Source organism: Nymphaea colorata, chromosome 12, assembly GCF_008831285.2.
Source record: "Nymphaea colorata isolate Beijing-Zhang1983 chromosome 12, ASM883128v2, whole genome shotgun sequence".
NCBI lineage: Eukaryota > Viridiplantae > Streptophyta > Magnoliopsida > Nymphaeales > Nymphaeaceae > Nymphaea > Nymphaea colorata.
This window is the reverse complement of record NC_045149.1, coordinates 19,609,074-19,632,363: the sequence shown is the minus strand read 5'-3', so window position 1 is coordinate 19,632,363 and position 23,290 is coordinate 19,609,074. Positions and strand designations below refer to the sequence as shown.

Genomic DNA, 23,290 nt, shown 5'->3' with positions numbered 1-23,290 from the left:
TTGGATTTATCAAATTAAACAGGGGCGCGACTCTACCGCCATTCGAGCTATTTTAAGGAGCTCGAGATACTCGAGAGTCATTTCCTTAGATTTAGGACTCGATTGTTATTTGAATCCACACATCAGTTAGCTCCTAAACTATTCAAACTAGATCTGTTCTATCTCGAGAAATTGACAAAGTCAAAGAAAAAAAAAAAAACATTACACCAACAAAAAGATTCCTTTAAAGCAGGAGACATCGATCCATGAAACTGCAGATTGGGAGTTATCTCCTGCACTTTTTAAAGAAAATTATTCGTCAATGAACAATTTCGAAAAATAAAAGCAATTTAGCTTGCTTTTACATATATGGGAATGACTTTCCACCTTGTAAACCATAACAAAGTTCACCAAACAAGAAATGCTATAATACGTTTTAACTTTTCTTTCTTTTTACTGTTCTACATTCCCAAGACATTAATATGTCCATTATGAATTGGGCAAAAGGTGCACATGTATTGTCATCTTGCCTTTGGAGTCAGAACTTGCTTATTTACGTTGGGAGTCTTTTAAAGAGTGACAGCCAACCTCTGAATCCCTTCACACAAACTTTAGGAAGCTTTCCCTCAAGGCCAACTTTCTTGTTCATTTCCAACCTTAGTCCCAGGTTTTTTCCACAATTGCCAAATGCAAATAGAGCAACTTTTTTTGAAATTTACCAAGTTGTTTTTTAACCTTGATTGTTCAAATAATCTTGGCATCTTGCTGCTATTGTTTACTTCTTTATTGTTATTTGGGAGAAAATTTGTGGCTCATTTTCAAGAAAGCTAGTAATGGTGCATCCTTTTTAAAATAAGGAGTAAAAGATTGTTCTTTGATGGAAAATTGCTCGGGCTTTTTGTTAAATGAGCACTGACATGAAATTGTGCTATGTCAGCAGCATTTATTTTTAATTATTTATTTTCTTATTTATCATAAACGCGGCTGATTGCTGGTGCCAAGAATATGAGTTACTTTTCTTTTTCTTCTTGAACTGCCAGCTTGGTTATTTTTAGTCATTATTCAAATGAATAAATAGCAGTTAATTTTGGATCCAAAAACAGATAAAAGGGAGAAGTGGAAGAGAAGAAAAGATCTCTCTTCCAATTTGTGGTCTCTTTCCTCCCCCTATAAGTGAGCACCCGAATAGCGAAATCCAGTTGGACTTTCTTTTCAGCCTTCACCGTTCCATCGGCATCAACGATGGCGCCATTCGGTACGCCGATTCGTAAGGCACCTCGCCCTTAAATCCCACAAAGGCCAGATCCCATTCATTCCGTTCCTTCTCTTCTATCATTGTCCTTCCCTTCCAGATCCACACCGTCACAGGTTGAGACACAGAAGCCCCGCTGTTCCCGTCAATTGCTTCTCTTTCGTGTAGCTTGTCCTCCTCTTCTTGCATCTCTGCTTTTCGATAAATTGCTTTGAAGCAGAAGCGAAGGAAGAATACCGAGCCTCTGATCTTTTGCTGGAAACAGGGATTTCTCTGTTGGTTCTTTCTTTTTTCTTCTCTCTCTCTGTAAGGAGACCGTGTTTCGAGGCGGACAGACCAACCATTTTTCGTTTCATAGCTCGTCTTTCTGCCGAGTGGAAGCAAAAGCCGGTTCTTCTCTTCTGCTCACTGGTTTTCCTTGGATAAGAAGAGCGACCAACTTCGTTTTTGGAGTTCAAAGGAGGACCCAATTCGCCATTTCGTCGGTTTTCCATGTTTTTGCAACCATTCGAAGCTCCCACTAATTCATTAATGGCGGAAATCGCTAGCAGGTATGGTTGCTTTCTCCGTCTCTGGATTCTGTTTTTCTGGGTTCGTCGATTCATGATTACTGGATGTCTAATAGAAAGGAATGCTTCTGGTTGTTCGCTTCAGGAATTTCGTGAACCCGATCGCCGGCGGTTTCCCGCTTCAAGAAGGCCAGAATTTCTCTTCGAATTTCTCTCCGTTCATACTTCAAGGTGAGTCGAAAAGGATTAAAAGTAATGCCAATATATATCGATTCACTAATCTACTCTTGTTCTACTAGTCCAGTAAGCCCGTAGCTTTCTTCCTTACGGAGAAAATCAAATCCTTTATTATTGAATTCATAAGCATTGAGTTGCCGAGATTGCAAAACTGATGAATTTTTTTTGTTTCATTTTCTTCTTCTCGCCGTTGGCATTCAGGCGTCAGTCCGATCGTGGAGAACCCGGCCGACGACTTCTCATGCGGATTCTCTGCGTCGAGGAAGCGCGGGAGGGATGAATTCCGGTCGGTGTTTGACCGGGAGATTTTGGTCAAAGTCCAGCGTCAATGCCAAGAGCTCGATCGATTCGTAGCTCTCCAAGTAAACACCTCTCTCTCTCCCTTCTCTTCTCTTGATCCTTTATTAATTTTACTAATTTTTAATTAAGATATATCTACTTCCGGTTCCGGACATTTATGGGCACTGACCAGTCACGAGATTCTCAGTTCGAGCAGGTCTTTATATATGTTCTCACAAGTTAGAAATGGAGAAGGGAATAGAGATTATACGATTGAAGTTTTGGTTAGCTGAAAATTGATCATGACAAGCGTTGGTTTCAAAAGAATCGCATTTTAATAAACGAATCAGAAGCTTATAAAAGGTAGTCAGAGTTTTATATAGAAAAGCGGGAAAAAAAAGACGGGTTCCCATTTACTTTGCACGTCTGGACGTACGGATGCATCGTTTTGACGTAGCCGGGGAGATCACGCCTTCTTTTTTATCTCTGCCCAGATAGCGTGGGAACTCACAACCACGTAAGACAATGACCAATGTATCCACCAATGAATAATTTCTTTTGGTTTTTCTTGAAAAAATAAATCAAGTGTTTTCCATGATCGACAAGTTTTTGAAGTCCAAGTGTGGCCGCTTTACCTGCAATTCTTGCACTAAAGCGAAAACGCAACTGCACTGTGTTGTACTCAACCTTTATCCCACTTTTTTTCTGGATATTACTGTCACGTAAAGAAGAGATTCTCATTTTTTATTGTTTAGTTGATTTGGGGACTGCTTTTTGTGTCTCAACTTTCGTATCTAGTAAGTTGGTTCTGTTTCTTTCTTCTAATGGTGGCCAACTGATCCCGATCGGTTTCTTTCTCTCCCGCTACAGACGGAGAAGACACGGGCAGAGCTGGAGGAGAAGAGGAGGAGCTACTGGAGGCAGGTGGTGGCGGCGGCGGAGGTGGGGATGCAGCGGATACTGAGGGGGAAGGACGAGGAGATTGAGAGCATGAACCGGCGGAACAGCGCGCTCGAGGAGAAAGTGAGGGCGCTGCTGGTGGAGGGGCAGGTGTGGCGGAACCTCGCGCAGGCCAACGAGGCCACGGTGGTGGCGCTGCGTCGGGACCTGGAGCTGCTGCTGCTGTCCAACGCCAACGCCGATGGTAACAACAACGCCAAGGCGCCCTCCTCGCTGGAGGAGGGACAGGGGGACAACGGCGAGTGCTGCAGCTACGGGGAGGCGGCAGATAAAGACGCCGCCGCCAAGTCGGGATGCGACGGAGGCGGAGGAGTTGGGGAGGTGGAGGCAGATGAGCAGAAGGGGAGGAGGAGGAGGGTAATGGGGTGTAAGGTGTGCGGGACGAGGGAGGTGTCGGTGTTGGTGCTGCCGTGCCGGCACCTCTGCCTCTGCAGTGAGTGCGACGGGAGGTCGGAGAAGTGCCCACTCTGCTTCTCCCCCAAGACTGCCACTGTCCAAGTCTACATGTCTTGACTCTTTCTCTCTCTCTCTCTCTCTCCTTCTACAGGGAGGAGAACAATTCTTTTCTATTCATTCAAAAAATGATAAAAATACCTTGAAAGCTATTATACCGCTGCCTGTTCTCTCAAAATATTGAGTTCTATATGTTCTAAAATCGTGACATCAATGGCGGTGTAGCCGGATTCCCTGGTAGGGTCCGATGGCTTGGAGACTAGTGGCCGGAGATCGGTCGGCGGCTACTTCGCCACAGGGCGTGCGTGTCTGTCAGGCCTGAAAAAGTGAATCACGAGCACGTCCTCTGTAGCCAAAGGAACTCCTTTTTAAGTTTCAAACAGCAATGAAATATAAAATTGGCCTGCCATAGATAAAAAGTTGGAACAAAAAGTTGGGCTTGATTGCTTTCCTGAAAAATACAGACCATCCATACAAATGTTTAGCTTAATCTATGCGCTAATATATATATATATAGTCTTGGTTTTGTGTGTGTGTAAGGTCCGAACATCCTAACAACGGAAGAAATCCGTCGACGATACTCTCAGAACATGCAGTCCCATACGTTATCAAGCTGTGCTGTGAAGTGATAGCTTACTTTCGGATTTTGGCTCTTATGTATGTTTGTGTTTGTAGGTATACAGGCATGTATGTGGCAAAGTGTTTGTGACATAATTTCAATGACATTTTGTTTGTTTTTTTAATGTAAATGTAAATTTTCTAAAATGTAAAATTTTAATCTGTACTACTGATTTTGCTTCCCATTAAGAAATGAAATAAGTGAAATTTGACATACTGTCCTTGACATCTTGTCTCAGTGTACACACTAAATTTAAAAGTACGAACCGAATAATTCACTAGAAAAGATCAACATCATTTTGTCCTCAAAGCAGTTACCACTGTTTCTTATGTGCAGTAAAAATATACTGCGCTTGTGAGTTTTGGACCGACAGACTATTTTCTTTTCCCATAAAAAAAAATCATTAAAATTGTTGGGAGCTCAGCAAACTGCTGCCGTGGTTTCAAGGACAGAGACTTTACTGTATACACATGCAGTCAACATGATGGGGAGCAGGTTATATGTTTAACTTTAACACCCCAAAGAGTTTTATTATGGAGTCCTTTTGGGGTTGTTTGATAGTAAAAACACTTTAATCTGCTGTAAATTAAGACATTTCATCAAACACTACAACTTTTGTTTTATGAATCAAATTCTAAGTTTTGAGTTAGATTTATAAGACATTCACAAAGTGTTTTTGTTGCCAAATTATCGATATCCCAAGCCGTAGAAAGATGTACATGCCCTTTAATAATATGACATTTATGTCGTGCACCATGGCCCGCTGTACAAATTCCCGTCCTATGGCATGGATGACTTGATTCAGTCCAAAGACATACATGCCCAATGAGTATAACACCCAATGCATGCTTTGAGATGATGTAGGTGTGATTTTTGTTGTTTTTACCATGTTCATCCAAATATTTACTTTGTTTTCTTTTGGGTTACTTTTTTTTTGGGGGGTTGCATGCCTGCCATTGTAGCATGTTTGTGCTTTTTTAATTGGTAGTGGAAGGATGAAACAGCCAGCAGTTAAAACAGAGGTGCATGAAAGGGAATTTCACTGCCTCTCACATGAGGGTTTCAGTTTGAGTACTTTCACATTCTTACATGGAGTAAATTTACCCTACTTCATCTTTCTTAATGGGAAGCTCTTAATTAAGCATGCTAAGAAGTTGTATATACATTGACGAAAGTACACTCGCAATAACAACGACAGAAAAGTAAGCGACAGAAAAAAAATTAAGGCGCATTTGGATGACATCCTCATCTAACCCAGGTTTGTCAATTCACTCAAAGAAAGTTACCTTAGTTGGTAACCTCACCCTCCATATTCATTTTTATACTACTCGAAGTATCATTTTGTTTAATTTGAAAGTCGCAATCTTGTTTGGATGAGTTTAAGATCAGGTTTTGTTCTAAATTTTGGTTGTTGTCATGCTTCAGTGTATTACTCATATGGATTGTAAATGATGGCAATGAATTGAACAATGTACTCGAAGTCCACCTATGCACCAAAGCAACCGATAATCTTGGTAGCATAAGAATATGACCTTGAGTGTTTTACACCAAAGTTAGTCTAGAAGGATTAGTCCCAAATTTTAGCGTCAATATTATTTTTTTGAGGGAATTAGCAAAGAGGTACACATCCTCGATACACAATACATTCTCAAGGCTTTCTATTTAAACCAAAAACCGATATTTACAAGATTGCTAGATCGAATGATAATATCACTTAAAAGAGATCTAATCGAACAGGGAAGTGAAGTCATATTCAAGTTGGGTTTCAATGTTCTACATATCTAACTTAATGAGACGCTACTTAATGTGGATTCAGTGGATTCAGCATAAATTTTTAAATACAGGAAATAATGCAACAACCCGACCCACTTCCAAATCAAATTCAGGCTCACACTGTAGCAGTTTTTACCTGGCAGCTTTAATTTCTACCTCAAAGAGATTATAAATGAAGACAAGTAATCATATGCCTGAAACATCTTTACAAACCCACAAAAATTTTTAAAAATCTTTAATACAAAACTAAACTTTTTCCTCAAATCATAACAAAAAGTCACAAATAGAATATTGATCGGACCTTGGATCTAGACATTTATACATAGTTTAATTAGAGTTTGTACTCATGATTCTTTACCGCCCCTGGACCGAATGTATGCGATTAGGAGTCACTAATTCGATGTTAGCAAGCCGTTGACGTCGTATCTTGGGATCGTTTGGCATTTTTGCATAATCCAAAGTAGGCCTCCGTGCAATCCAAGGTGCCATGTACTGGTGAGGTGTGGGTGGTCAGGTCAGATCAGGTCAGGATGGTTAATAAATCAATGTTCCAGATTGTACCCATAGTATAATTCATTGGAGAAAGAGACCTGACCAACGTACCTCCCTCGTTTTGAGTGTGACAAAGGCTACATGTACGCCGAGCCCTTCTAGCAGTGTAGAGAGAGAAAGAAGGACAGGGCACAATCAAAATTTATGGCAGCATAGTGTAGCACTATTTTCTCTTTTCCTTTGGATCTTTCTATCATTACAAGTCGTATGAACAAAACATGTGGGAAGAGAGAGAAAGTGAGCAGACCAGGACCAGTTGAGCACTGATCGTACCAAGTTTTCCACAGTTCATGAGAACCTCATTTCATTTTTTTTGGAAAAAATGAAATAGTTATCATAAATTGTGCTCACCCAGCTTAGTTCATACAAGGATAGTGAGTTCATATAGTTAATTGGTTCCAATTCTATGTCAGAAAGTTTTAGGGCAATTGATTGGTTTGGAAATGAATTGTGAGCTTGTCATTTTGTGTTAGAATGATATAGGAGTTTCATTTTTAGCTTATAAGTGTTTAATAACTTCATTTTACATTGTATTTATTATTATTAGTTTGTATATATTAAGTGATCAGCACCAGACACCGACACAATCCTGGACTCCGAAGACAAGAGAAACAAAGAAGCAGTAGAGTTTTGCCAAGCGACGAGTCACAATCCTTGTGCTTGCTTGAACATATCCATTTGTTTGTCTTGTATGGCGCCAAAAGGTGGATACTTTTAACTCTTTTTTTCCTTTTGTAAAAAATTCATTTTGGAAAACACTATCAATTATCAATTTTTATGTGCATTACCTTGTTGTCTGGAAAAGCCTTTAGGTTTTATCTCATTAATTTGAAAGAAAAAAATTTGTGGAGTTGAATCAAGTGCTGGTATCCGAGGTCAGCGTCAAATAATAAGCCAAAGGGGGCATAGGTTACTTGGCAAAATACTTTTTTACACGTACAACGCCAAAGCCTCACATAAGCCAAAGGGAGCACAGGCTTCCTGACTTGCCAAAGTACTTTGCACATGTATATAGAATGACCTTTTTGCCCTCTTTCATATACATATATGAATGGGTAAAAACATTTAAAAATCATTATTTAAGAAATGAAAAAATGTAAAACATAGTTAAAATGAGATAGTTTATAAAAAAATTTAATTATATTTAAAAAATAACACATGGCACCCTTGAATTGGTTTTTGAATCAAATTGAGTTTTCCACTAATTCTCATCGAATAGACCGATTTTAACAACACTGGGTTTCGAGGTATGAAATCCCCCATCTTGTTTGTAGAATTGGGAAAGATCAGTTAGCCAAATTGTCTAAGGATGGTACCAAATTGTCTAAGGATGGTACGCAAGATTAAAGATTGCCTTGAAACCTAAGTGGTCTTACTGTACATCTTTTCAACTTGAGTGTCGCTCATGCTACCGTTTGCAATTCATTGTTTGTACGTCTCTCCCTCTGGCTAATGATTGTTTCTTTTTAAATCAAAAGAAGACAAACAATAATCCAATCATCATATTGTCTTAGTTTTCTTAGTATTCCTTTCACATTCTATTCTTCATCGTCATCACATAAAACCTTTCGGTCTTTTTTGCAACGACAAAGGATCTTTTCACGAAAACATGAGGCTTGACATAAAATATGCATGCACATCCAAGATATATCACCTCTGGCATCAACGACACCTAATATATACTACAAGAATTCAGGCCATCCTGACCCCGAAAAACCGTCACTAAAGAGGGAGAAAACGTTGATAGAAGATTTAATGACAGTCACATCTACATCTAGCTACCCTTTTTTGAGCTCATGACCAAGAAAACTAGCAGCATCATATGGCGCCCACTTCCTGGATTCTAATCTTATTCTAATTAAGCAACATCAAGCACATACTTTGAAAAAGTTTATTAAGACCGTGGGCTTGCCGGTTTCCGGTCTCTAATCAAAGATTAAGTACATGATCTACGTTGAAAAAAATATAATATATTTTTCCTCTCATTATCATCGGTTTTAAAGGTTCTCACTTTCGAAGCGTCTTTTTCGAGATCTGCCGACAAAATTTTCCTACAAATTAAAGGAACCGAAAAGTTTTTTCTTTTTTTCGATTAGAAAACATTATTGGCCTGTGAAATTATTGGAGGCAAGTGGGGAGGTGTGCGGATGGTGGCCCCTCTACTGCAATCTGCGTAAGCAATCGATGCGTTAGAATTATGGGGGGAAAGAAGACATTGAAGATATGGGAAGGGGCAGAGGGAACGTGACCCCTTTTCGAGTCTTGTGGGCAGTACAGTGACCTCCCCTCCTATTCCCCTTTTGTTTTGTATTGAAGGCCGATGGGGAAGCTGCTCACGGTCACGGGTGTCGTAGCGTGGAGCTCAGTTTTTGATTCATGGCCGTTTTGTCTGCAGCGGAAATCTGTGCCAACAGTGAGCCTATAATGTCACCGTTGGTGGGTGAGGCAGCCAAAAGCTTGCAAGTAGAGGCTATTAAATATGAAAAACTAAAGGTCTCTCTTTCTCTCTCTCTCTTTTTCTCTTTATATATATATATATAATGACTGTTGTTTTTCAGAACCAAGGTAGTATAATTCAATATGGTTGACAATTAAGAAAAAAAAAGTGGAAAAAAGGTGATGAGACTTTACACATTTTTCTCATTGTTTTTCTCTCAATTATCTATTTACTTTAGATGAACAATATATATTAAACTTCTCCATCTAGCCTCCAATATCTCTCAACTCATCCGATGCTTTGCATGGGGCAGTTGTGATTAGATGAAGCTCAAAATAGCGAGCATTTTAGGTTCTCTAAACTCAACACTAGATTTGCATATAACAGACTTGATGTGAATCATCTAGGATTTCAATTGTAAGGAGGTCACACAGTGGACATTGAAGTACAAATATATAACAATTTCTCTCTAACTCTCATTTGTTTGCTCTTTCTCCCTCTATAATATTTTGGTCCACTGTCTAACATAGTACGTGGGGTTCTTGTACCTACAGGTTTTTGTTTGTATATGTTTTCTATCTTATCATGACCTTTAAGTGGGGTTCATAAGTTTAATTGTACAGATGGTGCAGAGTATTATATATTGTTTACATGACTAAAAAACACGGAAATTCGATGGATAAATTACATTTTCTTAAAGTTTTAAAATTTAATACTCTTACTTTTCTTCATTCATGAAATCAACTACCGGCATTATATCATTTAGATATTCACCTTTACTGTTTTTTTTTTCACCAGTGACAAATTAAAGCACTGATCTGTGTCTCCGTGTGTGTGTGTGAGCGTGTGTACATATGGTCAGGCATGCTTGAGGAGACGGATATAATTTAAAGATTATACATATAAAACCTTAGCTGTGTAGAGTCACATGATAACGACGGATCTTTCATTTGGCAATACATCCCCATGCATCCAGCAAAATCGATGGTTTCGTTTTCCTTGTCAATATATTGGACAAATAACAGTTATGAGGTATAAGCAATGGAAGAATTATGTTCGTAAATCATTATTTGTCATTGTAAATTAATTGGAATTATACTTTTTAAATTAAGCTATCACTATCAAGTTAGTAATATATCATTTGTGGAATTCATGAACGCAATAATGTCTGGTTAGAAGTTTCAATGCATAAGATGATTATCGAAGAATTCAAGAACATCAATCCCAATTTTCTTGACGCATATAATGCAGAGATGTGCCAATGATGCAGACAGCCAACCCTGTAATTGATGTTATGTATGTCGTGCCGTATCTGCCTGATGCATTGCATATTACTTAAATATGAAAATGATAAGGAGATGAAACGGCCCACCTCAATAATATTGGCCGATATATAAATAAAATTTACTGAATCATTTAATGTGAAAAGTGACTGAAAATGGCGGAAACACTGTATCCGTCAGGGTTTCAGATCGATACCTGAACCGATTATACAACATTGCTTTTAACTCTTAAAAACGTTTCTTCTCTTCCTTCAATTCTTAGAGAGACATAAAAGAATTTCACGACACCGAAAGAGATTTGATATTCATTGCTTTCTTAATTTCCAGGTCAATCAATAACTCGCTTTCCTTGATCCATCCTTCAAACTTCAATGCTAAGTATACGTTTGTTCGAATCTCAGCGTCCTGTAACTAACGATATAAACGATTGACAAACTTTAGACATCAGAAGCTTTAGTTTGATGTTTTATAACGTATGGTACATCTATAATTGTCGCCAAGAAGCTGAAAAGGCTCAAGAATCTGAAGCAAAGCAAATCGTTGCGGGGATAATGCACCTTTAGAACTAAAAGATTGAAATGCCCAAGAAGCTAGCCTTAGACCATAATGGCGTCCACCATTTTCTTGATGGAATTGAGATCATGTGTCACAGAATCTTGCATGTGACATGCATATATATATATATATATATATATATATATATATAGAGAGAGAGAGAGAGAGAGAGAGAGGGGAGAAGATGCATTAATCGATCTTTTAGACAGATTTGACAGGATTCTGTATCTTTAAGGATTCTTCTGTGGAAAACTATTAAGAAATGTGAGGTGCACGTTTAAAAAGATATAAAATTGCCAAGGAAAAAAAAATCGTGTTCATTGGCATGCAACATTGCCAGAAACATTCACATCATGGATCGTAAAAGTTAAAACATTAAGAAGTTGGATCTACATATTCAAAAAGACATCATTTTCTTTAATGAATTTCTTCGGATATACATATAAAAAGCCATGCATTGATTAACTGGCAAAAAGTTGGAGAGTACAACAACAACATCATCACCAAAAAACAACCACCCACTTGATTTATGACCCAGCAAGACTGACCTGCAGCCATGGTGGGGCCTGATCGCCTGCAAGAGTCCTCATAAGAAGACGATGGTAGGGATGGGCAATGGCGCTTCACGGTGTCGTGGATCCCACGGCAATATCAAGGCCAAAATCATGAAGGTTGCAGGTCATGTCAATCGCTACTGTGGACAGTGAAGTTAGCAGAAGGACCAAAGGTTCCATCTCAGACCAAACCTCAGCTTTTAGTGGCAATGGTGGGGGCACGCTTTCTCTCACTTTCACAAAGGGAAAGACTCCACTCGATCTCCTTCTGTACGTTGTGTGCACTCAAAATGCATCAAATGTTAGGTCAATTGTTATTGAGAAAGAGATAGCAGAGGGCTCCACCATTGTCTCTTCCTTTTCTTCATTGCCTTTCATTTTCTCAAGATAAAGAGTCATTTCTCTGAGATAGTTTCCAAGTTGTCCTTGGCAAGATGGCTGTCTAAAGAAAAGGGCATTCGAAGCACAGATTGTGGGCCACATGCCATCGTTGGGAAATGCCTTCCAACCTATCGATTTGCAGAAAAAAAAGATGCCACTTTGTTGTCACCATGATACAAGCAAGGAAGCCTTTGTATAGAATAAATAAAGTGTTCGTGATTTTTTAGCTTTGGAGAAGGAACAAAGCCAATCAGAATGCGGGGTTGTGGGTAGGCTGGAAAAGATCATTAGTGGCGTTCTTTAAAAGGTTAAGAGTTAGTGGTGGCAATTATGAAGGCATAAGCAACATGCCTGTTATATTCATGGGTTCATTTATTTCTAAGAGTTCCACAGCAGGAACTCTTTAGTTCTTGGTAAAACTTCCCATGTAGATGTGATTTTGAAAGAAAACAACCTGAAAAATGTTTCTGAAATCAAGTTTCTCGCTTATCAAATCCTAAGTTTGAAATTTACAGATTATGTAAATCGAACTTTTTACATACTAAAAACGCACCTGAGTTATAGATTTCTTTTATTCAATAGAAGATCAAATTACAGGTAAGTGATAAGTGAGTTCTTATTCCATCAAACATGAAAAAGGATTTTGTAAAACTTTCTCTAGAGAGAAAACTTAACGTGGGTCCTCGTTGTATTAACTAAGTAGTTTTTTATTTGGTGCCTTGAATGTTATCTGATGTATGCAAGCAAGTGCATAGGATACCGGGAAAGTTGGTTGATGGGCATGTTAATGTCTTGTAAATTAGCATCAGAATATTCACGGAAAGCTTGACGGAATTTGTCAGGCTATCTTTTTGAAGTAAGATGGTGATCAGAATAAACTTATCAATCCTTGATATGTCCATTCATTAATAATTGTTCCTTTACACGTTGCACATATTGGAGAAAGTGCATGCATAAATTGCAGCACAGGGCCAAGCAGTGTCTAACAGGTAGAGAGAGAGAGAGAGAGAGAGAGAGAAAAAGAGAGGAATAACTATGATAAGAAACGAAGGGACGACAGAAGTGAAGAGATAGAACGTCGTGTTGTTGCTGTAGTCTAAATGATAAATGACAAGGTAGAGGACACGATTAGGTCTTGAGGCAGACTGCACCTGAACCGTTTCCATTATAGCGCCTGTCAATGGTCCCATCTTCTTTGTGGTTTTCCTGTTTAAATATGATCTAAAGAATATAGTAACTAACAATTTTAAGAACCATTACAAAATATGTTTGAATTTTCATGAAGTAACAAAAATATGTTTAATTTCTTTCATTTTACTACCCAAATTATATAGAACACAAGTTGTTAAATGAAAGAAAATCAAAACTTAAACGTATGATCTGTTTCATCAAAACCTGATCTTATTCCTCGAGAAAGTTCATTTGCAACCAAAAAACATGTTTACGTTTTGATGGGATAAGGAAAAATACTTGAATACTTGATTAGCATGTTTTTGTAAATTATAAAAAGTGATTGAGTCGTTTAGTGGTTATTTGGTATTAGGAACAACTTGTGAGTGTTTTAAAAATTCACCTACACTGGAGTAGATTCATGAGTCACTTGTTTGGAATAAATTTATGGGACACTTGAGGTAGATTTCTGAAACACTCACATGTTGTTCATAATGCCAAAAAACTCCTTAGTGTTATGTTAAAACATACTTCATTTGGAAATTAGCTTCTCATTTAACTTCAACTTTGCCCCTAATTCAAGCAGCTAAGTGCAAATTGTTAGAACATAAAAACTTACATGCTATTCCTTCAAAAGTTAAACCTATATTCAAATTATTCATAAACACAATCAAACTAAATGTTTACATGTTATTTCTTCAAAAGTTAAACCTGCTTTCAAATTATTCATAAATACAATCAGTGGGGCTCCCTCTCTCTCTTTGATGGCCACTATTGAAAATAGTAAACTGTACGTTTCTCAGTTTGTACAGGCGTACGATTCAAACATGATTCACTTTAGCATGCATGTCATTCGTAATACTCCAAGTTCTTGATTGGTAATTTCAGTACTTCAATGAGCGAGAACCAGGCACCATTTTGAACTGTGGAACGTACCATATGGAACTCCAAGAACACAAGCTCCACTATTAGGAAAATCTTTCAATAGCTTTTCTAACAGTGATTTTTGCCGTCAAAATCTCAGGGAATCATCCTTCATATCGAACTGTAAGACATGCACGAACAGAAAACCTATTCTTCATCTTTAAATTTCTGTTTCACCTCATGAAAATATTTGATATTGTCAAAAACAGAAAAGAACCATGTAAAATATCATAATCTTCTTCAGGAGGTAGGTGCACATCTGAAACAGTATTGAAACGTATATGACATGATAAAGTGCCTTCAATTCTTTACTTCGTTTCAGAAAAGGTAGAAGGTGCACAAGGAATTAATAGTGAGACGTATACAAGATGTTCAAGTTGGTGCTCACAAAACCATATTTAAACTTCGCCGGTACCATCATAAAAGTTGATATGTGCATTCAGAGGATCTAATACCCCCCAAGTTAATATCTTTAGCATATCCTCCAACATGCTCTAATGAGCTGTCTACTTGTCTTCCATTGCTCGTGAATGAGAATAAAGCTCGCTGCTTTTTCACATAGAAATATCCCCTTATCCCTTCTCGGAAAAGATCTACATATCTGTGCATCGAAATGTTCATCAAGGAATCGAGTGTGTGCGTGCATGATGCGGGAAGAAGGAAAAAGATATTCACAGTTTAAAGATCTTAGCTTTTGCGATCCTTCAGAAAAAAAGTCAAAAGTTAGCAATCATGGCTTATTTTTGAAGCCAGCGGCCTATAGAGTTGAGTGATTCTTCTCACAAGCTTTCCCTTTTCTTCTTGCTTCTCTTTTCTTTCAAACTTCTACATCAGAAACAGTACATGGCACTAACTACTTATTTCACAAAATATGAATGCAAAGATACAAGAGAAAATAGCAGCTAAGGGGTCCCGCAGCCACTAGCAGGCTGCAGATGTGGGACAGAGTACTGCTGCACAATGGCCGTGGCCATTGGTGGTGGTCCGCAGAGGACCACCAAACTCAAAGGAATGGAAGCCATTGTGATTCTGATGCACATGCAATTGTGGTAAGTGCAGTAAAAAAAAAAAAAAAAAATGCAGGTCCAGAAAGTACGCTTGCTCAGTGGGAGGGACCCTCCATTATTTAATGTTTGTCACCTTTCTCAATTCTATTACTGTGTGGGGGACAAGGCCGGTGAGGGCCTTTGTTTTCTCTGTACCAATTTTCAACTCCAGTGAGACAGTTGTGGGACCTCTCTTGGATTCTCTTCCATGGAGGAGAAAAGCAGACACACCCTCCCATCCTCTTCATTGTTTGTTGGTACATGGGGAGACATGCCCTTAAATATTACTTAATCCATGGGGGGTCACGAAGGGATTGGGCCTGTAGGGCCTCTGGCCCCCACAAGATCAACATCACACTAGGACCAACCTTGTCAAGCTTTTCTGTCATGGTGGTGGTGTTGATGATAGTGATGAAGGGTCCTTTGTATTTTACAGGGGTGCAGGGAAAGGCTAAGCAGGGGCTTTAGGTCTTGTAGGGATGCCCAGGGCTAGTCAAACTCCAAAACAGTGATCCTGAAAAATGAGAGACTTTTTGGGGTCATTGAAGATGGAGCCTTTCAGCCTTTAGCTAGATGAGGATATGATGATGGTGGTGATAATGACCTACAGTTTGGAAGTGTGTGATTGCCTAAGAAGAATTGGTGTTGTAGCTCTTGGCCAGTATGGTTCTTGGAACATTAATTTCTCCATGGTTCAGTCTATCACAGTTGCAGGAAGGTGGGGCTCAGTCTACCATGTAAGGGTTTCTACAGCAACCACCTGACAAAAATTACCAAAGCAGAAGCAGCCAAAATTGACCAGGATGAGTGTTGAGAGTTTCTTGCATGATAAGTGAAAGAATAGTTTCCAAAGACACAAATCATGGCTACTCATGCTTCCAAAAAGTCAAATAGCAATAGTTTCTATCTGATTTCTGCTTAATAGGGAAAACTACTTGGCATAATGTGAAAAGACTTGGGTGGGAGGTGATGAAAGCCTCTCTCCAAGGCTTCCCCAGCCACTGTTTGGGAAATGCTACAATATGATTTTGTGCTAGTACCACTGGTGAGTTGTCAAATTGGACTGACTCTGTGGTAGGGCCTATGGGCCAAAAGACAGTTTCAACTAGAAAAGTTTTCTATGTGAATGGGCATTACAAAAGGACAAAAGGGAGCATGAAAATGGCTTTCCTTGTACTATAAAGAGATTGGCATTAGAATGCAGAGGTAGAAGAGAGCTTGACAGTAATATCCACATGTCGTACAGGGATGAAGTTTGCGAATCTGTAAAAGCTAGAGGTGCAACTCTCGCTAATAAATGATCGAGAAAGTGACATCCGTAGTCTCGCCTCATTTGCACCAAATGAAGGACCTTTTGGGAGAACGTTAATTTTTTACTAAGTAATCGCAGAAAAGTATAAAGCTCAATAAAGCAGAAATTCCTTTTCTCTGGTAGGCAGATGAAATTAGGCGGATTCCGAGCAGCTCAGCCACAGTGCCTAGTTATTGAGCTTGTAGGTCTAGAATGGTCCAATGTGTTGTTGGTCCAGTCATATGATGCTCAACAGCATTCAGACAAAGTGTGACCAATATAGCATACCTAACCATTGAGAGAGCTAGGGAAAAGCAACTAGCGCAAGCTTTTGGCATGGCCATCTCAGATATGGACGCCCTAGAGATAAGAAATTATTGGCTATCCATTCGTTGTTACATTGTGGGGAAAATTTGCAGAACAGATTCTATTGGAGAGCTTGATAATGACAGAGCTTAAGGCTTCAGCAACTTGGCTGCAAAGGATTGCAAAGAGGCACCATAGCTATATGTTAAACCTGAAGCTATCGTGCTATACCTAGAACAGAGGCCAAACATTCCAGCTGCCTCTCTCTCCCCTATTAACAAGATCATAAGAGCATGACCTAATCACCTAACCCAAGTCACTACAAATCAGATTGTATTATAAAGCCTGATAATGGCAGTATTAAAGGCTTCACCAACTTAGCAAAGGGTTGCAGAGAGCTGCCACGACTATTTAGACCTGAAACAGTCATATTGTACCTAAACCATTGGCAGAACATCAACCTCTCTCTCTCTTTTTCACCTTCTCTCACTCCAAAGAGGCTTAGTATAGCTGGTTGAACTTCTTTCTCTCCAAGGGGCTTAGTATAGCTGGACAGGTTGGTGGGCAGGTAGAGGACCTGTCGTCAATTTGATTCCCGTGAGTGTTAAGCCTCTAGGAGCAAGTCAGCTATATATCTCCCTTCATCTCTCTCTGTCTCTCTCTCTCTGTACCCAGACCGCATAGCTAAATAACCATCTTCACAATGTTGAATGGAAACATGAGTTCAGTTCATGAGGGTAGTAAATTCCATATCTGATTCAAATTTCGTGTGTGATGTACCTCTTCTCTTGGCATCAACCAAAAAAAACATATTTTGGTGAGTTCCACAGTATTCAAATTCCAGTATCTACATAGGCCCTCCCTCGTTCTTTCCTGGCCAGAGGCATCGAAAGAATCCTAAATTGTGGTCGGGATGTGAAGACAGATTTCCAGTCTGAAATCACCCCTTGTGAATAAAAAATTGGCTTACCAGTGGTAGAATCTGACCCAATTGTTGTGTTAGCATGAGCACCATGAAGGTCCTCGAGTTCCCTAGAAGCAATCGTTTGGCTAAAATATGATCCAACGTGGCAAAGCATATTTTAGTTTAAAATTTTAAAGGTAGAGGAGAACAAAATATTCCATGAGAAAATGCAGCCATTGTAAACCAGAATAGGCAAATATGTTTCATTATTAAGGCATGTACCATCTTCCACAGCCAACCTCTTGGGAGATATTGCACCAGATATTGATATCCAGTGCACAGGTAAATCATGAAAAGCAATTATGAGCATTACAAAGTTGTTCTCTTAGTCAAATAAGTTACAACATCATCAGCCGTCAAAATGGTATATCAGACTCAGCTTTTTGTACCTTCTGGCGTACATGTAGTCATTTACACTTACATTTAAACTTAAGAGCAAACTTTCTGATGCACAACTTGAAAAACAGCAGTTAGATGTACAATGAACTTTAAATGAATGTGTTATGGTCATCTACGTGGTGTGACATCTCTCAGTTGCTGATCCAATTGAATCCTAACAAGATGTAATCTGCTCATCCGGGTACCAAATGAAAGGCTTACGTACAGACCCCTGACAAGGCGACAAAATCACAAAGAGAGCATTAAATTCCCCAGATAATGCTACTTAACAGAAACTAATCGATACTCTAGAATTGGCTATATAAAAAATAAACAACCGTCTTCTAAAGAAGAACTAATAGAAATCCACTCACGAGAAGACAGTTTGAACCAGAATATGTGTTCGATTTCTGTTTTTATAATCTGGAAGAGGAAGGCTGTTTCCATCTTTCAGGTCATGTTTGTGTACCGTGGTTATGAGATCCATTGTGATATGAGATCACAGAGGATCTCAGATCCATGGATTTGAGGTCTGGTCTCAAAATCTTGGTTTGTGACCAGCAGCTTGGATCTGAGATCCACGCTGCTGCTTGCCGCTGAAATAAACTTTCAACAACTTATAAACATACATTCATCCATGCACTTGTGTAAGTGTGTGTCTATATGGCTTTTACTGTGCATATTCCTCAACTATTATATCAGACATCTTACAAAAGTAGCATGTCCATCTCATGAATCTAGATCATATTTTCAAAAGGTTACAGGACAAAAGCAGGTTTGCACTGGCATCAAATGAAAATGCAGCTAGCAAGATCCACAGGAGTGTTACTAGATCCATATATGGAGTCTTCAGTCTTCACCATAAGTTGAGTCAATTTACTCTTTCCAGATAATCAGATTGTTCTGCAGCCAGCCAACTATTTGTTTAGCATAGCCTTTTCATTCATATCGTAAACCAAGTTCTACATTATATATTAAAACTTCATCTAGTAATATGCTTGAACAGAGAAACTTCCACATTCCTTAGCTTTGGAAAGCTCTGATGATGCAACCATGTTTATTGGAACTTACAAAGGAGAAAAAAATGTTACATAAGAACTTATGGTTTCTTAGGGCACAACAGAAGGTGAAGGAAAATCCAAATACCAAAGCTAAAGAGAAGAAAACACAAACAGTCAATACCTAAAATTTCATAGATGTCTATTCATCTAGTTAGCTTTCACATTTTCACTCCATTTAACTGAATCAAGGATCATAACAAGACCTGCTGCTACCATTTCCTTCTTCCTGATTAAGGGTAACAAAGTCTACCAAAATTGCGAAGTTATTTCACTTGAATGTGTCCTAAATGCAGTGAAAAGTGCCAGGAGAAAGAAAAAAATTGGAACTAAAACTAGAATGGACTATGTGAGTATGTGGTACTCTACAAGATCAATAGAAGCTCCAAGTGTTCAAATTGGGCATATGTTAATATTGCGACTAGGACGTGATTAGACGTGACTTCCTAGAAGACAATATAGATTTCAAACTCTAGAAGAACAAGAAGCATACCAAGCCACTGTAGATCCAATGAAAACACAAAATAAGTCATCCGACTTCCTCCATACTCATGCATGATCAGAGCGGCCCATAAGTCTAGTAAATGTTTCAATCAACTCAAATACCCATGGTCATGGACCCATGTTTTAAGCAGACCTCTTTCATAAGATCATCTTGATTTTTTCCCCTGGTCTACAATCTTTTAAAACCATTTTCTTCAAAGACTGATTACCACATTCTTCGCTCAAAACAAGTAAGGTCTTCATATTGAGATCAGTGATGGCTATCCATTTTGATTATTTTAGTAATCATACAACCTGCAAGATAATACATGGCAATAGTCCAAGGCTCGCATTTAGCGAGTAATCTTACAATCCATTACATGATTCAGCTACACCTACTATGAACACTCTATCTCAATAGAGGCTCCAGCACCCAGAGAGTTGGCGATCTTTGCTAAATCTGCATAAAGTTCAAATTGTTTACTTAACATCCAAAGTAATGGAAAGATCTTTCAAAGGTAGCATAAACTTCTGTATGAATCACACTATCAACATTTATTATAGGAAATTAGAAACATGAATCAATGAAATGAAGCATGCTGCACCTGAAAGTAAAAAAATCAGTGACATGCAGGTCTGAAGAAAACAAGCTGAATTGATACGATCAGATGCACTTACAGCAAGATGATTAACACACACACACACACAAGCGTCTTGCAAGTTCTGCTGGAGGGAATGTAGATTTTATCACTACACAAAAGTTACTGACATTTGTATTTTTTGGAAATGATTGCAAGGCAAATCCACTTGCAAGTTCTGTTGGAGGGAATGTAGATTTTATCACTACACAAAAGTTACTGACATTTGTATTTTTTGGAAATGATTGCAAGGCAAATCCACATAATAGGCAAGAAGCTTTGTCACGTTTTAATAATGAGCAACCAATATTCAAGCACATGGAGAGCTAGTTCACTTACCTCAACTCTGCAAATTATCTGAATCAGAACAACTTATTTTGTATCCAAGAAAGGAATGAGAATGACTTTTCATAAGTTTGGGGTTCTCCTTTTACTCTTCTTATTCCTTCTCCTTTTTCTTCGCCTGAGAATCAGCAATAGTTTAATGACTTTAATCAAAAGAGTGTAGTGACGATGAAGAGAAACAGCCAACAATGGTGTTGACACATATTGCATGGTGAATATAACAATGATAGTGGTCATGATCATGGTAATAAGAAAAATGACAAGATAGGAGTTCTATAAAGTTGAAGATGAATATCACTTGGTATCAATAGTTCAAGGGTTCAAATTCAGTAGATTCCAGTTTTGAAGCAAATAAGTTTCACTCCATGCCACTACTACTCAAAAGAGACGTGGTTCAAGTAAGAAGTGGAAGACATTGTCCAATAACTTGTGATGATGAACACCAGACATTTTAAACAAATCAAATGGCCTAAGGTATGGAGATTTACTTCTCTTTTTGTTTTCAGGCCAGTAAATCACTAGCAACCACAGAGATATAATGAAACTGTAGACTCATGTTTTCTACAATCTTCAATTTTCCCTTTTCTTTTCTGCCCTCTGTTTGTGCCATTGCCACTGTCCTACTAGTTAGCTGAAAGACCAGGTAGCAAAGTAGTTTGAATTCAGGCAGAGTCCAATCAGATCCAAATCGATCATTCAGACTCCATGGAAGAAGTGGTGTATGAGGTGGTAATGATTAGATCCACATTTCATATAAAACATCGCATCGATTAAGTTGAACTTGCGGGATGTATCGTCCAATTTTTACATGCAATTTTTACAACTGATTAACTACTATCCGTTGTAGATTTATCTTCTACATCTGAATTTGAATCCCAGGTGCAAATTAAGTTAGTTTAGATTCAGTAAGTTCTAGAACCAACAGAATCTGGTCTGTTCATGTCTCCAGTTATGGGGATAAGGGAAGACGGTCCTAAAATGGAAGAACAATTTGAACACTTGTCATCACATTTTCTTGAGGATTTGACAAACAAGATTTCAACGGTCCCTATGGATGCTCTAAACTCATTCTCGTAGTACGTGCAAAACATACTTTTGCGCTATTGCAGCAGAATTTTTTTTTCTAGGGCACACCATGTATCCCGTAAGATGCATGCTTACCTAATCAAATTTGAGGTTTCGTCCTCTCAAGAAGTTATGCAGACAGCTTCTGGCAAGACCATCACAAAGATGCGACTCTGTTGTCTGTCCCAGTGTGGAAGGTGAGGTCTGCAATTTGCGTGCACCACCTGCATCAGATTGCAGCACCATGTTAAAAGCATCACAGAATTAGGAGGGCTTGTGGTACAAAGAAGCGTACCAAGGGCAGGTCCTGAGTGATACGGAAGTCTCCCTTGGCAACATTTTCATACAAGAGACTTCAGTCCAACCAGCCTATTCATTGGGCATCAAGTTATCTAAAATCCACGATTCGTAAACATGAAATCAAGGGAATGGGAATCTGGAGAACATATTAAAGTTCGAGCGTTCTTGCAGAAACCAAGAGAGAATAATCAAGTACAGAAAATAAACATCGTCGTCGCGCAGCATTACAGAACCAGCAGTTGGTATAATGAACCTAGATCCATTCCCCATTCGAACAAAGATAAGGAACACACACACACACACACACCATCGTCAATATCTCGCCCATGAAGCTGTTGGCAGAAGATGAAGGAGGAATAAAGACATAGTAGGACGAAAAGGAAACGGATGATGGGTGTATTGAGATTCCACGTGAACTTGGACTTACCAGAGGAAGACTCCTTGAGAACGAGGCCCATTGCCTTCTTCATGGCCTCCGCTGAAGAGTGGAGAGGAACGATTGAGCTGGAGAATTCGGGTTCTGCTAGTTTCCCTCAGTCGGACTTCTTGCTTTGCCCCCAATTGCGCGGGAGAAGCTCGCGAGAGAGAGAACTTGAATTTTCCGGAGGCTTCCTCAGAACAACTTCCAACTCGAATTTCTCCCCCAAAACAGAGCTCGATCAAGATTTTCATAATAGATGATTTTCACGGAAAATTTGACGCGGCAAATGCGCGGTACAACCGGCAATTCTTATGCTCGCAATACAAAATATTACCAAGTCCTAAATACTAATCATTACTAAAATATAGAAATTAGTGATGAGTTGCTAATTTTCTGTTCACCAGAACTGATTTAAAAGAAAAAAAAAATGTAAATCTAGAGGTAAATCTCAAGCAATCTTACTTACCTGTTTAATCATTCGTGATCGAAATTAGCATACTCTCTCAATTGGACGCAAGGTATAGGAAGAAGTTTTCATGGGTTTAGAAGTAGAGAAGATGCATTCTTCATTCCAAAATCTTTTGTCAAAAGTGGGTCTCTCCGAATAGCACCATTCATTAACTTCACTTATATAATCACTTATATATATATATATATATATGAATGAATGAATGATGATTTTAACCATTCATACATTCATTTGAAACAACGAATACTTGAGAGAGAAAAAGGATAAGAGAAAAATATGAACCAATATGAAATGATGAAAATGTCTTATCACTTTTTTCTCATTATTTTTTAAACCATCTTGATCAAACATTCTTGGTTAGATGGCGGAATGACTTAAAAAGGTGAAGTCACTATATATTTATATAAAAGGATCATGAATGTTAGAAAAAGTTATGGAAGCAACTAGGGGGAACATATGGACAATAATTCTCAACAACATGACATAGGACATGCTAAATAATTTAATACCACATGCTTAATTTTTTGTTCATGTAAATGGACGTGCAATTCAAATGGTTGCGTCTTTCCAATCCAACTTGGCACATGTTGTCAACGTTTGTTGGTCAAA

At 38.6% G+C, this 23,290-nt stretch overlaps 1 protein-coding gene and 1 long non-coding RNA gene across 3 annotated transcripts; one reads left to right on the top strand and one right to left on the bottom strand.

Moving 5' to 3' along the window:
* The first annotated feature begins 1,112 nt into the window (after positions 1-1,112).
* On the top strand, positions 1,113-3,824 carry LOC116266411 (probable BOI-related E3 ubiquitin-protein ligase 3). The gene is made up of 4 exons (XM_031647620.2): positions 1,113-1,782; positions 1,886-1,971; positions 2,179-2,339; positions 3,127-3,824. The coding sequence occupies exons 1-4, from the start codon at positions 1,724-1,726 to the stop codon at positions 3,727-3,729; spliced, it is 909 nt and encodes a 302-aa protein (XP_031503480.1). The 5' UTR covers positions 1,113-1,723; the 3' UTR covers positions 3,730-3,824.
* A 13,922-nt stretch (positions 3,825-17,746) lies between these two features.
* Positions 17,747-22,809, bottom strand: LOC116265631 (uncharacterized). Of its 2 annotated transcripts, XR_004175152.2 has the most exons (5): positions 22,219-22,809; positions 21,588-21,715; positions 20,421-20,544; positions 19,454-19,903; positions 17,747-18,134 (listed from the first exon to the last, which is right to left on the bottom strand). It is a non-coding gene; the product is annotated as an uncharacterized LOC116265631 (long non-coding RNA). The 2 variants fall into 2 exon arrangements; XR_007574968.1 differs by lacking the exon at positions 19,454-19,903 and having other exon boundaries at positions 17,749-18,134.
* Positions 22,810-23,290: the final 481 nt, after the last annotated feature.